This window comes from Thalassophryne amazonica, chromosome 11 (genome assembly GCF_902500255.1).
Source record: "Thalassophryne amazonica chromosome 11, fThaAma1.1, whole genome shotgun sequence".
In the NCBI taxonomy this organism is placed as follows: Eukaryota; Metazoa; Chordata; class Actinopteri; order Batrachoidiformes; family Batrachoididae; genus Thalassophryne; species Thalassophryne amazonica.
In genome coordinates this window covers 11,702,024-11,719,551 of record NC_047113.1, presented here as the reverse complement: position 1 = coordinate 11,719,551, position 17,528 = coordinate 11,702,024, and the positions used below count along the sequence as shown (strand labels likewise).

At 42.4% G+C, this 17,528-nt stretch overlaps 1 protein-coding gene across 9 annotated transcripts in view; it reads right to left on the bottom strand.

Annotated features, from left to right (window-relative positions):
- Positions 1-17,528, bottom strand: part of LOC117519628 (rho guanine nucleotide exchange factor 9) — a 148,717-nt gene that overhangs the window by 61,700 nt on the left and 69,489 nt on the right. For 5 of the 9 annotated variants that reach the window (XM_034180901.1, XM_034180902.1, XM_034180898.1 and 2 more), the window contains one exon: positions 1,707-1,886. In XM_034180901.1, the coding sequence (XP_034036792.1) occupies positions 1,707-1,886 (180 nt within the window). Of the gene's footprint in view, positions 1-1,706; positions 1,887-9,033; positions 9,180-14,893; positions 15,468-17,528 lie in introns of those variants that run through there. The other 4 variants (XM_034180903.1, XM_034180905.1, XM_034180906.1 and 1 more) reach the window with 4 other exon arrangements.

The following is a 17,528-nucleotide window of genomic DNA, read 5'->3' as shown; positions in this document are numbered from 1 at the left end:
TGAGATTTTTCTTGGCCTGCCACTTCAGGCCTTAACTAGTACTGTGCCTGCAGTCTTCCATTTCTTCACTATGTTCCTCACAGTGGAAACTGATGGCTGAAGTCTCTGAGATAGCTTTCTATATCTTTCCCTTAAACGATGATGTTGAACAATCTTTGTTTTCTGGTCATTTGAAAGTTGTTTAGAGGCTCCCATGTTGCCCCTCACTAAAAGAGATGCAAAGAGGGGAAACATATGCAAATGGCCACCTTAAATACCGTTTCTCATGATTGGATTCCCCTGTGTAAAGAGGCAAAGGGTCAATAAGATCACCAAACCAATTTTGTGTTCCAATAATCAGTGCTAAATATATTTAAATCAATAAAATGACAAGGGTGCCCAAATTTATGCACCTGCCTAATTTTGTTTAAATAATTATTGCACACTTGCTGTAAATGCTAGAAACTTCATTTCACTTCTCAAATATCAGTGTGTTCATCTGCTATATGATATATATAACTGACATTTCTGATCCAGACAACCAATCATGAAAATTATCAGGGGTGTCCAAACTTTTGCATACAACTGTATATTCACCCCCTTTGCTATAAAAGTCTGAACACTTACAATAACACAAGCGCATCGTAACTTTCACAGCCAGATTTCTTCAGACAAGTTAGGGAATAAAAATATGACATTGAAGATGTCTTGGACTTTGTTTACATCAATCATTCAGAAATACAAACAGTACGGTACTCTATAGTAAATCTGTATTTAGTTGGCAGTTCTCTAAAATTGAATGTTTGTGCGAGAAACAGACTAATGAGGGAAGCCACCAAGACAACCACAACAACTCAGAAGGAATTACAAGCTTCTCTGGCTGTGACTCCAGAAAATATGCATCGTCCAACTTCATCTTTTGCACCACCAGTTATACCGATTCATGGTGGTGTGAAGGTTTGTATTGCAAGAAAACAGATCCAAGCTAGGCTCATGTATGTATCCCAGCTTGTCTAAAGAACATATATGCACACACACCTCATCAATTTTTCAACTAATTTATTTTATATTTTCATCAATAATTACCATCCATTCCATAAAATCCAAATTAAAAATCCAATTAAATTATTGGCTGTAATAATAATAAGAAGAAGAAGAATAAAAAAACTTACTGGAAAATGCTGTGGGGTGGGGTGGGGGGTGAATATGTAGTAATCGACTGATTCTTTCAGTGATTTTGGTAAAGGGGTATAGCTGCATCCGATCTCTGTATTAACACAGTGTTATTCATCAGTGAAGTCAGATATGTCAAGATTGTGTCAACATGTTCAATAAGGACATTGAAGATAATTATTGTATGGCCTTGCCTTACAATATAAAGCGCCTTGGGGCAACTGTTTGTTGTGATTTGGCGCTATATAAATAAAACTGATTGATTGATAATGACACTCCCCCACCCCCACCCCCACCACCACCACAAGGCTTGCCAGCATTCTTTGTTTTGATTATTGTTTCTCTTCATCACAACCTCTTGGGTATTATGTATTAAGTAAAATAAAGCAGCTATATAGTGCAAAAAAAAAAAGGGGGGGGGGATTTGCTTTCTGCACCTTCCTGTATGTGTATTTATCAGCTTGTGTGCATATGTTCGTGTCTCCTTTTCTGTATGTGTGTGGGTGTGTGTTGTGTCTGTAGCTGTTGGCCAGCTATGGCTGCAGCTAACTCACCCGTACAAAGCTGGCAGGGAACCATCCTTCCTCTTCATCAATCTGGCCCCACCACCAGTCCTTGTTGGAGGCATCTAGCACCTTGATGACATCACCAGCCTTAAATGCCAACTCCCGGTCGGCCATGGTCACATGGTCCCATACCGCCTCAGCGTTGACGACTGAACCTCCACTTATCAACTGAGAGAATTGAAGAAAGAGACAGACAATACCTTATAAAATATTCCACTCCAAGAACTGCAGAAACACTACGAAATTAGTATCAACACCAATGTAGACACTGGCAATAAATAAGACCTGTAAGAGTTCAAACGGCATTTCTATTCATTTTGAAAGTGATTGTAAAAGAGTACTCAAGCTCATTCTGGCCTCAGATTGTGAGAATCTTTATTGTTAAACCCACTCAGACTACTAATTGATGCAAATACACATCCGGAAAGCCAGGCCCCACTGTCATCTTAGGGACAACAAATAGAACGGCACAACAGGTAACACAATCCACAGCACAGCACAACACAACACAATACAACAACACAAAGCATCAAAGCATTAGTGGAGAAAGAACACAACGTTCAAAATCACAGTCCCAGTCTCCACACAGGGACGGTAATTGGCCCATTATGACATTAGAATAATTACACCTGTTAACGTAATATAAATGCTGAGGAGCAAACAAATGTGAAGGGATAATCTCTTTTCCTTCTTTCTGTCACTGGGGCTTGTTATTTTATCTGTAGCACAGTCTCACAAAATGTGGAAGGATGACTCACCAAATCTTTCCTGTCAATTTTACATTCACCAACAAACAACGTGGACTGTGCCGACAATGTGTACATGAGCAGAGTATGTTCATGCACGAGATATTGTAAAGTCCAAAAGAATTTGGGCCGTAACACCTGTTCCCTCGGCCCTTGGACTCATTATGCAGTGTCGATGAACCTGGGAGCAGGTCCGGAGAACTTTATTGAAGTCTTCTGAAAGCTACAGGAAAGAAGCTGATCGTAGGAGAAACTCTGCGCCGTCCTATGTTCCGGGACAACGGGTCTGGCTGTCTACATGTCACTTGTCACTTCATAGGGTTCCCAAAAAGATGGCTCCCAGGTTCGTTGGCCCGTTCCCCATTGCTAAAATCATTAATCCTGTTTCTGTCCATCTCCCAAGATCCATTAAGATACATCCCACGTTCCACGTAAGCCAACTAAAACCTGCCAAAACGAGTCCTTTATCATCGTGATTTTTGATTACCTGCCTGTGTACTTCGACCGCACCTCAGCCTGATTATTGTACTGTTGATCATTTTGGACTGCCTGCCTGTGTACAGACTCCCGCTAATGTTTCAAGTAAAGGCCTTAAAACTATAAAGCTGTGTTTCTGCATCCTGCATTTGTGTCCACCCTGCTTTGTCAGTTATACCTAATACATTTAGCCTTAATTCAAGGGGTTTACTTAAAATATCATACTAACCATTTAGGAATTACGCCCATTTGGAACAGAAAGTCAATACAAATCATAACTATTACAACCAGTTTTCTTTAGATAAGTCAGGGGATGGATACATCAATATATCCAGCTCTCTGAATTTGTCTGGGTAGGTCAGTGGATAAGGAGCTGGCCTGCCAATGTGTAGACCTGTGTTTGAATCCCATTCTGTCTCCATCTACCTGTCTGTATCCTTGGATAAGCCATTTAATCGGCATTTTCTTGTCCACCCAGCTGTAAAATGGGTACCAGCATTGGTTGGGAAGTAACCTGTGATGGACTGGCGTCCTGTCCAGGGGGACTCATGCACTCTTTTCTGCTTCACGCCACAGAAACCCAAGATAATTAATTATAGCGCCAATTTCATGGTGGAGTGGCACAGAGAAAGATTTACATACAAGAAAGCAGAACTAATACAGGCTGGAGGCTCCTTTCTGCCTTTTGGCAAACTGTATTTGAATGGTCACAATTTTTAAGAGAATCATTTTCTGTGCCACTCCATCTTCAAGCTGTATAACTGGTGATGCAACAGACAAATTTTGTACAATGTAATAATTCTCCAATCACAGCCAAAGATGCCTATCCAGTAAATATGAAAAGTATTCACAGCACTTCTCTATTTCCACATTTTGTTATGTTACAGCCTTATTCCAAAATGGATGAAATTATTTTTTTCCCTCAAAATTATACACACAACACCTCTTAATGACAACGTGAAAAAGGTATTTTTCAGATTCTTGCTAACTTATATAAAAAAAAATTAAAAACTAAGAAATCACGTGTACATAAGTATTCACAGCCTTTGCCATGAAGCTCAAAATTGAGCTCAAGTGCATCCTGTTTCCACCGATGATCCCTGAGATGTTTCTACAGCTTCATCAGAGCCTAGCAGGAATAAATTCAGTTGGCTGGACATGATTTGGAAAGGCACACACCTGTCTGCAGATAATGGCCCACAGTTGACAGTGAATGTCAGAGCACAAACCAAACATGAAGTCAAAGGAATTGTCTGTAGACCTCAGAGACAGGATTGTCTCAAGGAACAAATCTGGGGAATGGTACAGAAACATTTCTGCTGTTTTGAAGGTCCCAATGAGCACAGTGGGCTCCATCATCTGTAAATGGAATAAGTTCTGATACAATTTCAATTCAATTTAAATTTATTTTCATTTTCTTTCCTCTGAGGAAGACCCTCAAGCATACCAGACTCAAAGGAGTGATACTCTGCTTGGGCCATGCTACAGACGCAAATTACAGAACAATTCACAAAATGAATATACAGGAAATGCTGCTGGTACACAGGGCAGGAGGCTCTCCAGCACAAATACCACACCCATCTCTGGATGGAGCTGCACCTTAAACAGAGAGAAAAAAAAGAATCAGGCATCAGAAAGACAAAAAACACAGTATAATTCGCCAGCATTAAACAACAAGAAAAACAGGAAATACTAAGGTGATCACCGGCCACTAGAATAGAATAGAATAGAATACAATAGAATAGAATTTTTTATTATCAGTGTACATGACGCCAGAAAAAAATACTGTGCATGACAACGAAATTAAAACCAATCTCTTAAAAGCACATTTTTTCTTAAAAGCACACTCGCCCTAAGCTTCACTAAAAGACTCAAAGAGCAAAAAGCATAGAACTATACTATGCCAGTATGTTAGCCATACGAAAGGGAAAGTAAGTGCATCTTAAGTCTGGACTTGAAAGTCTCCACAGAATCTGACTGTTTTATTGACACAGGGAGATCATTCCACAGAACAGTGGCATGATAAGAGAAAGCTCTATGACCCGCAGACTTCTTATTCACCCTAGGGACACAAAGTAGTCCTGCACCCTGAGAACGCAAAGCCCGGGTTTAATTAGGTCAGCAAGGTAGGGAGGTGCCAGTCTGTTAACAATTTTGTAGGCTAGTAGCAGAACCTTAAAATCTGATCTCACTGGGACAGGAAGCCAGTGAAGGGATGCCAAAATGGGTTTAAAGGTAGGACGTTTCTAGACATCCACCTTCTCACTGATGCAAGGCAATCTTCTAAGGTTTTTATGTGAATGAGATTATCAGCAGTTATCAGCATAATAATTATGTTTACATAATTATTGTATGGCCTTGCCTTACAATATAAAGCGCCTTGGGGCAACTGTTTGTTGTGATTTGGCGCTATATAAAAAAATTGATTGATTGATTGATTGATTGATTGATGTATAACTGAGTATCATCAGCATAGCAGTGAAAGGTAATCCCAAAACGCTGCAATATGTGCCCAAGGAGTGCTATAAAGGGAGAAAAGCAGGGGGCCTAAGACAGACCCCTGTGGAATCCCAAATTTCATGTCACTATGGTCAGAGGTAGTGTCACTGTACACAACACAGTGAGAACGACTGGTCAAGTATGATGTCAAGCATGCAAGGGCACTCCCAGTAAACCCAAAGTGATTTTCCAGCCTATCAAGTAGAATATGATGATCTATGGTATCAAATGCAGCACTGAGATCTAACAGCACTAGAGCCGTAGTGATGTGCGAATCCATTGCAAGCAGAAGATCATTCACCACTTTAGTGAGAGCCGTCTCTGTGGAATGACATTTTCTAAAAGCAGACTACAGTGGCTCAAAGAGATTATTATCAGTAAGATAGTCCACAAGCTGCTGTGAAACCACTTTTTCCAGAATTTTAGAGCAAAATGATAGATTTGATATTGGCCGATAGTTTTCAATACACTAGGGTCAAGATGCGGTTTCTTAAGTAATGGTTTAATCACTGCAGATTTGAAATATTTAGGAACACATCCAAAAGTTAAAGAAAGATTAATAATTTCCAGCCCAGTCGACCCAGGAGTGGGCCACAGGTCCTTAAAACAGTTTTGTTGGTATAGGATCAAATAAAGAGCTTTAATACAGTAATACAGTAAGTAATAAGTAATACAGCTGATTTTTATTCTTCTGACCTTGACAATGTGTAATATCCTGAGCAGAGCGGAGAATCAGATGCTCAAACAAGTTATATTTGTGACCCCCAACAGCTAATAAGATAAACCTAGATTTATAAATAAGAGCAACACCCCCGCCTTGCTTCGCATCATGAGGGATGTGACTAAATGTATATGCTGGTGGGCAGGCCTCATTTAAGGGGAGGACAGCTGTAGGTTTAAGCCAGGTTTCACATAACCCAATCATATCTAAGTGATGATCAATAATTACATCATTAATCAACAATGATTATGAGGATAGTGATCTTCATGCCAATGAGTTCAATCTTTAGCCACCTAGACTCTTGCATGAATTTGATCCCCGCACTGGCATGTAATGTTGCTTGCCACTGAGTAAAGTCATAGTAAACTGTGCATGAACTGTGTGCAGCTGTGTGCCAGTACTCAAAAGAATATTTTGAAATGTTCAAAATTTCTGGCTTACATAAATTTCCATGCCTGGATGCGCTGTAAATCCTTCATAGTTTCATAGTTGTCCTGGTGGCTTCCCTCACCTGACTCCTTCTTACTCAGTTTTTGAGAACTGCCTACCCCAGACAGGTTTACCACACAGGATCAAACTGTTTGTATCCCTTAAAAATAAAAGATGCCCACGATATACTGAATAACTTGGAAATGTTCATGCCCAGCTAGACCCAAGACAAAATTAAAAAGTTGTGCCACTGTCTAAATACTTATGGACCTGGCTGCATATGTGGCAAAAAGAAAAGTGTGCTGCTCTCAGGTGTTCAGTATTCTTTGGAAAACAGTGAAGACAGCAGAGAATGTTCATGCCAGCACCTGCATATCAACCGTCCATGCACCAAACAGCATCTCCATCCTTCACACTGAAGACTAAGCTCCACCTCCTTGAGACAGTTACATTTCCTGCAAACATATATGTGCAGATCCACTTGCATCCTTGTGTTCTTGCACACATTTCTGCACCTTAAAACCTTCCTGTGTCTGTGGCACGTGTCCAACTCTGTGTTCCAATTCTTCCCTCCAAAGTAGTGTTCATCAGCACTCTCAGGTCCGGAGCGAGCCATGCATCCAGTCCCTGGGGCTGTGAGCAGAGCAGCTCACTCTAACTAAGGCTGACAGGAGCTGCTTAGGCTCTAGGTAAAGACTTATCAAAAGCCTAGAGACAGAAACATCACATGGGCATCAAATTAATTGTTTATTTGAACCATAGAGCTGCTGTGTTTGCCTTCTTCCCCCCTCCCAATACATCATTGTAACATCGCTGCTCTCTGTTACTCTGTGCATCAAAAAAAGCAATCTGTATACGTGTGTTTGTTTATGCTTAAACAAACCTTGTGAAAATGCTAATACCTCACACTCTGCGGCTCGGCTGCCCCTTAAAGCTTTAGAAAACCCCACATCCCTGACAGGTACAGGAGAGGTACTGCTAAGCCAATTAGGGCAAAGGAGTGAACACAGGGAGGGCGTCTGAGCCTGGAGGGGGAAAGACCAGCCGTCGTCATAACGACAGATGAGGATGCTTCACAGCTGTTGACAAGATGATGAGATGAAGCAAGGACACCTCTGGATGCACCAGCTATTTCCAAATTTAGGTGCATAGCGCGTGTGTTGGTGTGCATGAGCGGACATGCACACATGCATCCTGACTGTGATCAAATAAAGCATTACTGAATACAGTGTCATGATCATTTCCATGTTTATTTAAATATAAAGGTGCAGTACTCTACTACCCGCTTTCTTATAATATGCAATAAACACACTGATTTTCTAATCAGTATTTAGTTAATTTGATCAGATGGCACAGAGGACTATGGGCTGGGGTGACAATACCTGTAGCCTGTACATGAAAGCTATGCACGACAGCAAAACAGGAGGATTACTGCAAAAACATGTGTCACGCTGCCATGGAAACAGGACCAGTGAATAGTGCTCAGAAAGATTAAGTGTAATTGTTGATTCGGGAAGAGGACTTTCCTTTCAATAATTTATTTCACAAAAAAAGCAGAGGCTGGAATAACGAGAGCTGCCGACAACGTAGCTTTGACTGAAAGTCACCATGTGGCACTGGGACCTGAATCTGAAACATCACCCATAGGACAGATGGGCCTCGTTAGTCCTGTTCTTTTGCCTTTACTGTAAGTGTCTGCCTGCCTTCGTCTTCCCCGCAAACCCTGTCCGGCAACACGTCATTTTCAGCTCCATCCCCTCTAAAGCACAATCTCTCCAGTCCCCCATCAATCTGCTGTAATACAGGCGAGGGGGGGATAGAAGATACAGGGATCCAATCGCAGTCGCCTTGCTCTCCTCATCCCTCCATCTCCCTAATGAGATCAGCACTGCCCTCTCCAATACAGTGCATCCTTTGCCCTCATCTGCATGTCTGAATAAATTAAAAACCTTACATAATCTTCCCAATTCTTGTCTGATACCTCGCGGGCATCAAACAGAATACAGGCACACAGTCGGAGAGAAGGCTGCTTCAAAAAGTCCTAATTAAGCGTGGGTCTGACAGCTGTAAGTACCTTTGTCATCGTTATGGTTATGCTGCAGTTACAACATCAAGATCAGAGGGTGAAACAGCTGTGTATAAACTGCAAAATCTCTATTTGGGTCAGTGCAAATGATTGCAGCAGAAGCAATCTCTTTGCACGAAAACGTGACAGTGGTTCCAACTTTGTGTTAAACCACAGTAACTCGAATTAGAATTAACAAGAAAATATGCAAGGACCTAAAACCGATTCACTTGCTTGTATCTTCTTTGCAGCACAGCACATCAGCATTCACTGCACTGGCAGCTCCACTGCATTCCAACATCCTCCTCTCTCTGTAGCCACAGCACAGCTGCAGCAAAGCACCTACAGTGAAACGTGCACACCTTGAAGCAGACTTACCATGTTTGTGGCATAGAAGTATTCAGAGAGCGTATGCATGAAGAAATACAGTTCATATACTCATGATAATCAAATCCTTTCCAAAGTGGCCGAGCTGATAGTCATCCACGTCCGCTAGAGCAGAAACCGAGCTGTCGAGTTATCAAGGCACCGTATTCCAGAAAGAGGTTTGTGTTTCAGACGCACTGAGTGAGTCTCGCGGTTCGTCCTCCCTGTGTCTGCCAACCCCTGTTATGTAACACAATTATACCCTCAGTCTGGGAGCCAATCAAAGATGCTCTGCCTAAAACCAGTGAGAAATATACACACATCCTCTTCATGCCCGTTTGTCTTGCTCGCACGCACGAGCCGCGCATTGACACTTCTGACTGCGCAGCGTTTAACACAAGTCTATTAGAAGGCACCTGCCAGCAGGGATTACAAATGTGCGAACGGCCGGGATGTGTGCAGGGCTGCGATTCAAAGAGGACCCGCACGTAACACCCACTCGGAATATCACAAACACAACCTAACACAGTCACGTGCTCCCATGCGAACGCACATCTGTAAATAGCAAGCCAACGTGTCCGTGTGCATCTACACGGTGATATCTGCAGGGGGGTTTCTGATGGGAAGATCATCAATGTAATGTGCCATGCTCCCCAGCCCACATGCCACAGCATGTGAGAACGGTAGCTGTGTACATAATACATGGCTGCCAAATATTTCTATCTTCTCCTACAGTACAGCATTTACCACTTTAAGAAAACACAGCACTTAGCCCTGAGTGAGCGTGAGAGAGCACACGCAGTACCTTCGAAACCTAGCCAAGCTAACATCCCTATTAATAGGACAGGCAGGGCCGGCTCTGGGATGGGCTTTTAGCATATCTATTTCTGACAGTCATTCAACATTCATGACACCTGCCTCCCACGCTTTATGACATTATGTCACTGCACATGAAAAAATGGAAACATGCCTTTTTGTGGTCCTTTCTGACACAACGTTTCACTTCAAGGAAATAAAGAAATGTCCACATGCACACAACCATTTCTGACACCAAAGGCAGGGGTTCTGAATTAAGATCCACATCTGGCTAACTCTTACGGTTTTAAACAATGAGCCCTTTCCTGAACCACATAACTGAAAACAAAGTCCGACAGGTTTTGCAAAAATGACATGTTGGGTTTGAAGTAGGGTTGGACGACTAAAGAATATCATTAGTCAACTAATCAGACACCACGTTCTGATTATCACTACTAGTGACAACTAATGGTATGTTTAACCTGACAATAAATTAATAAGGTCAAATCTACGCAATGAAACTAAAAATGGACTGTAATAAAAAAAAAGGTTGGAAATGGAAATGGCTTGAACACGGTGAACTACATAGACAGAATGTGTTTCTACAAGATGCAAGATATTTATTCAAAGTGAAGGTCACGGTGGTTGCTAGGGGATGTTGGTTCCCGCCTGATCTCTGACCTTGGTGCAGGAAAAACTGAATTACTTGGGGAAGTGATGGTCTAGTGGTTAAGCATTGGGCTTGACACCAGAGGATCCAGAGGATCCTCGGTTCAAACCCCAGCCTGGCCAGAAAATCACTAAGGGCCCTTGGGCAAGGTCCTTAATCCCCACGTTGCTCCCGGGGTGTGTAGTGAATGCCTTGCATGGCAGCATCCCGACATCAGTGTGTAAGTGTGTCTGTGTGAATGGGTGAATGTGAGACATTATTGTCCCACCCGAGTTTGAGGCTCCCACCATAACTACAATGTGGCAGCACTACCACTGGACCATCATACAGAACGCATTACTCAAAAACTCCTTTTTCTCATTAACTCATGGACAAAGTTTAACACCTTCAAAGAGCTGAAATAACTTTACACGATTTAACACAAACACTATTAAGATGTAGCACCCAACACCGCTGTGGTGCAAGCAGTTAGCGCTCTTCTCCCTCAAGCAGAAGCTTCCCCGAGTTCAAGGCAGTCTGTGCCCCACTCTCCATGTACATCTGGACATCTCCCACCAGGAGGTCCTTATCGGGCCAGTGCTTATCTCTGGTTTCCACGGCGTGAAGTGGACAAGAGTCCATGACTCCCCCTGGACGGGGCGACAGTCCTCCAGAGGTTACTTCCCATCAGAGGCTGATACCCATTTCCAGCTGGATGTACTGAGTCCATGAAGACTGAGTGTCTTGTCCAAAGACAAAGTCATGTAGCACGATCGGGAGTTGAACCCAGGTCTACATATTGGAAGCCCAGCTGCTTTTCCACTGAAAAGCAGCTTTTCCACCTGCTGTTCTTAGAGCCATAAACAAGGGCAGGAATAAAATCTGGCAGCCACTTTAGGATTAACTACATACAGTATGTTCTGCATATTTCACCTCAAGCAAGTGAAAATATACTCTCAACAAATTTTGTTAAAAAATAACAAATATTCCATGAAACAATTTTTTTTCCCTAAAACATTTTCTCCCATAGTCGGTCTTAACGAGCACATTCTGCTCAGGGGTGCTAATTTTGACTCAGCTGTTGCTGTGAGTGAATCTTTACCATCTTTAACACTCGAGGTGCTGGAAAAAATAAATTATTACAATATACCACTGAGCTCTGTTGTAGCCGCCATGCACATAGTGTTACTGCTGCACATGTGGAGAAATGTTTCGTATCTATAACCACCAACACTTGAGACACAACCTGTACCTGTGTCCTATTACTATACATATACAGTGATATCAAGATCATGTATATTTGGTTGAAATTAAGACCAAGAGACTGCATTGCTCTGGTGTATATGGTCACATATACAGCATGGGGGGGGGGGTGCATATATATATATATATATATATATATATATATATATATATATATATATATATATATATATATATATATATATATATATAGTTATGTTGGATCCAAAAGGATCCAAAAAGGCTAGGACCAAAAGTTATATTGGATCGGTTCCCACTGACCAACAGCATTAGAGCTTACTGCCAACAGCTAGCCAATCAGAACGCGGCATACGAAAGTCAGGAACTAGCTGACAGATGCTGGTTGAAAAAATGGCAACAAACATGTCAACAACAGCAGAAAATCATCTGCCAGCGAGGTTTGCTGAGTTCACAGAGGAGGAACTGGTGGAAATATTGAACTCCAAGGATGCCAAAAACACTAAGAAGGTAGACAAGCACGCTACTGACATTTTAGAAGCATTCATCTGAATCAATCATATGATGTTCACAACAAAATAAATTGATCTAATTTACTTGACTCTTTGTTGTTCGCTTAATTTGGGAGGGGGGTGGAGAACATAACAATTGATGGATGGCAGGTCATCAGCTACGCCTCGTCCAATATAACTTTTCTTCATCCAATATTTCTCTATGTTGGACTCCTTACCATCCATTATTTGTATATATATATATATATATATATATATATATATATATATATATATATATATATATATATATATATATATATAACAAAAATATAAACGCAACACTTTTGGTTTTGCTCCCATTTTGTATGAGATGAACTCAAAGATCTAAAACGTTTTCCACATACACAATATCACCATTTCCCTCAAATATTGTTCACAAACCAGTCGAAATCTGTGATAGTGAGCACTTCTCCTTTGCTGAGATAATCCATCCCACTTCACAGGTGTGCCATACCAAGATGCTGATTAGACACCATGATTAGTGCACAGGTGTGCCTTAGACTGCCCACAATAAAAGGCCACTCTGAAAGGTGCAGTTTTATCACACAGCACAATGCCACAGATGTCGCAAGATTTGAGGGAGCGTGCAATTGGCATGCTGACAGCAGGAATGTCAACCAGAGTTGTTGCTTGTGTATTGAATGTTCATATCTCTACCATAAGCCGTCTCCAAAGGCATTTCAGAGAATTTGGCAGTACATCCAACCAGCCTCACAACCACACCTGTGAGGTGGGATGGATATTTATTTACAAAATCCTGTCTCTTCCCCTAAATATAGTGTTAAGTCAAGTCTATTAGAGTGTTACATCAAGAGTGATAAACACCATAGGCTATACCGTCTGTGACGTCACTCGCAGATTTCTAAAACAGTAATTGTAAAGCTCAAATGGGGTGATTCTGGATGTCGCAATTTTAGCAGTACCTGACTCCACCTAACTCCTGGGCCAACACATAAATAAGTAAAAACTTGAGCTTGGAGCATGAGCAAGACCAGTGTGACCTACATGGGGCGAATGAAGCACAAGCACCTCCCACCCCAGCTTGGGTTCCCAAAAAAATAAAAGCAACTAACAAGCTAACTTTGGTTTGGGTGTTTGGTTAAAGCATTCTTTTGTGGACTGGGTAGCGCTCCTCATAAGAGTTGGCTTGGGTATGGGCATTAAAAGATATGACTTAGCATACTGCCTTCGTAGCCACTGCACCCTCAGTGGACCTAACCTCACCCACCTACCTGCTGCTTAGTGCTAACGGTGATAAGTAACACTAGAATTTCAATTTCAATTTTTTCAATTTCAATTTATTTTCATTTATATAGCGCCAAATCACAACAGAGTTGCCTCAAGGCGTTTCACACAAGGTCTAACTTTGCTAACCCCCAGAGCAACAGTGGTAAGGAAAAACTCCCTCTGAGGAAGAAACCTCAAGCAGACCAGACTCAAAGGGGTGACCCTCTGCTTGGGCCATGCTACAGACATAAATGACAGAATTTTTCACTCAACAGAAATACATGAGCAGTGGCTGCTTTGATGGTCCTTTAGTATAATTAAGCCCACAGAAAGCCACATTATCACTGATCTTTGGAATAAAAATGTTGAGAAACAAACAGTCAAGTTGACTGGGTTGAGTCCCCAGCAGCTAACGAGCTAGCTCTAGCACACAGCTGTTGCGCAACATGGCCACACCCCCAATTATTCAGAACCTTATATCTTAAAATATCTTAAACTGAGGTGTTATGAAAAAAAATCACCCCGTATGCGGTTCTCACAAAGGGTAACTAGCTAAAGAGATCAAAACCATTGCTTTTTTATGCAGATGTAAACATGTCTGTTTTTGCTGTAAAGTTGGGGATTTTAACGTGGGCTTCTATGGGGGACTGATTTGCTTTTTGAGCTAGCTTCAACTGGACATACTTGCCACTTCCATGTTGGCTTCATTTGTCAAAACTGGACGTTGGGGGCCTGATCAACAAATAATGACAGTGTTGGTTTCATGCTATTTTGAATGCGCTTGCTGCAGTGTTCAATTAACACTTGCCAAATTTCATGAGGGCAAGTATAATGATGCACAGGGCTGAAATAGCAGGCGCCGGGATGAGATGCTGCAAACAACAGATATCTGTGAACATTGTGAACGATGAAATGGGACCCGAGTTTAGCTGCATCTAAAATGGGGGAAACCTGGAGGGACTAAGACCCTCCTTTAAATGCTGCTCTGGTTGAAGTTCACCATGAGATTACAGGGCTTCTTCAGGGAACAAACCTTTCTCTCTTGCACCCCCCGCCCACACCGTGTGAAGAGATTACTTCTCGGTTAGCAGCTGCCATATTGTAATGTGTCTTCAATGGATCATAAGGGAACATCAAATTCTGACGCAGCAGAAAGCCAGGGTTTGGGAAAAAAATGACCACCTGTTTAATTTTAATATCTGCAGCCATTACAGTTAATCAATGCACAAGAATACAACACTGAAGAAGGGAGGGAAATCGAGCATGTTTATATGTAGAGGGAATATGATTCTCCAGTGACCAGAGACAATCTGGATCCGCACAGCCACGATCCACCACCAGACAACACCACCACAAACGGTGAGAGGACACAAGACAGAACGAAGGATTGAGGAGGGGGGGGTAACAGAAATACATTATGTTGTACCAACGTCATTCATTTCAACGCGGAGCCGTGATGGAGCGCCGGCTGTTCCCGCTCTCGACCAGCGCGCAGCGCCTTTCTCTCCGCTCCACTGCGAACGTGCGCCGCGCTGCCAAGCGGGCCCGAAGCGCAGATCCATTAACGAGTGCCGAGGATGAACATCAGCAGCACGTTCACAAGCACCAGAACCGCGATCACCGTGAACACCGCGCAAGTCTGGACGTCCAAGGCCATGGCGCAGCGCTGCGGGTTCGGTGCCGAGCTGCGCTCTCGGATCTCCGGCTCTCTTTTCCTACCGCCGTCTAGACGCGCAGCCTCAAAGCGACCAAGAAATCCACCATTACTGTTAGTGAGTGAGTGAGTGAGTGAGTGAGTGAGTGAGGGGGGGGAGGAGGAGGAGGGCAGAGTGATGCTACTACGCCTCTTCACGCCACGCGATGTAAAGGCACGAGGGGAGATGCATCATCCTCACCATCATCATCGTCATCAGTGCGCACCGCGGTTTGTCCCCGGTACTCAACACCCGCCCGGTGCTTCTCGTCTTCCCCCTAAACCCAGCCGCCTGTCGGGCCGATGGAGCCTCAGAGAGAGAGAGAGAGAGAGAGCGGCTGTGCGCAGCTGCCGAGCGGCTTTCCGCTGACTGTGGACCGCAGGGAGCGCAGCTGAGGAGGTGCTGGGGAGTGTGAGAGCACTGATCGCACAACACCGCCATCAGACATCACCTCCAGGAGGGGGAGGAGGGCCGCAGAACCAGGACCAGAACCCACCCCGTCTAAAAATACCTCGGCCTGGACCGATCAGTCACCATATCATCAGTCTTTGATAACAACATATGCTGCAATTTACACTTATCCATAGTTTTATCACTACATTATTATTGTTACATGAGTTTGTCTTTATAATTATTATGTCTTCATCGTGTATTTTTGTATTTTGTACATGTATTTGACTAAATAAATCCACCAAATCGATCAATCAATCGTTCATCATCTCATCCTATTATCAGCCTTTTCTTTTCACACTCTTGACAGTCAATGACATGTGATTACTTGACTTTCTCTGTCTATATCAACAAAGAATAAAGTGATTCATTTCTTTTTTTAACTCTTTGGTTCATCCAAAGCAAACTATCTTTTTAATTAGTATTGACAGTCAACTAAGTGTGTTATTATGACTTTATTTCATAGGTGAACCTTTAATTTTGATCATCTCCAAGCAGCCAAAACCTTGGGAACCCATGTGATCTTTGGTGTCCCCCTATTGGAGCATGGACCCCAGGTTGGGAACCAGGGTGTTAAAGAACCTAATCAGAAATTTAAGGTTGGCTAAGGTGGTTTAAGGTTGGTTAAGGTGACTAATGGTCTGTTTAATGTAGGCACAAGCTTAGCCCTGAAGCTAACCATAGTTCCCATACTGTATTTGTCATAAACAGGAAAAATGTGACGTTTGAGTTCAAACCAGAATGGAGCTGAGACTGCCTGATTTACTAAGATCCCATACAGTTCTTTCAGTGTCTCTCTTTTTGTTTGGGGTCACCACAGCAGATCTGAAATGAATCTGCATGTTGATGTGGCACAAGTTTCACACCAGCTGCCCTTCCTTCCACAACTCCACATTACACAGAGAATGGACATGAGTGGTCTTGAATTGGGAACCACATGTTTTGGAAGCAAATGCACTGAATACTTTTCCACCACAACGCCTACTGAGATCCCATACAACAAGTGGACAATTGTACAGGCATTCCAAACGGAATTTTGCAAGTGATTTACTGAAAATAATTGTGCACATGACAGTGGGTGGTAACGTGATGCAGGCAACAGTATGTAAATTAGGATTTAGTGTTTATTAATGACCGTAAGCGCAAAATGAACACACACATTTAGCACGAACACACACATTTAAACTGAAAATGTCATTTATTGAACATTTACCAAATCAAAAATGAACGTGCCCTGAAAGTGTTTTGGCACAAGTCCACATTCAGCACCGCTCACCTTAAACTGCCGGTTTCAGGCGAAGATCTTCAAATTTCAAAATTCAAATTTCACTGCAGTGTTAGAGACAGAGAAAGGAAAGGGGTGGATGGACAGCTCCGGTGCTGAAACCGTGGCTGAATGCAAGTGAAAAGCAGATCTGTCCACCTGTCATATATACAGAAAGGCATTTTTGGGCTGCTTTTTTCTACTATATATGGCTGCACACTGGGGGATGGGGTGAAGAATTTATTGCCAACTTGAAGAACTCAGAGAGCGCAAACCTCCGCCAGGGCCATAGGGTCACTGACATCACATGGAATACCCTTTGGCAAAGAGACTTATTCCACGTCATTTCACACATTTACCGTCATGTTTCAGATTCAGTAGTTAAACTCTTAGATCTTCAGCAAATGTATTTATAAAGAAAAACTGCATGAACGACACAAGTTTTTTTATTTTCTAATAACAAGTTTATTCAATGAGGAGAAACAAATGCTAAATCATTGTTGTGTCGTAACTTCATTTTTGTTCAGCCTTTGTGACCCATCTTCATGAAGTTAGATGCAAAAATGTTGAAACTGGCCCTATCCTGCAATGATAAAGAATCCTTATTACTGGATCTGGATTGTGTTCCAGATCATTACCAAAATTTAATGACT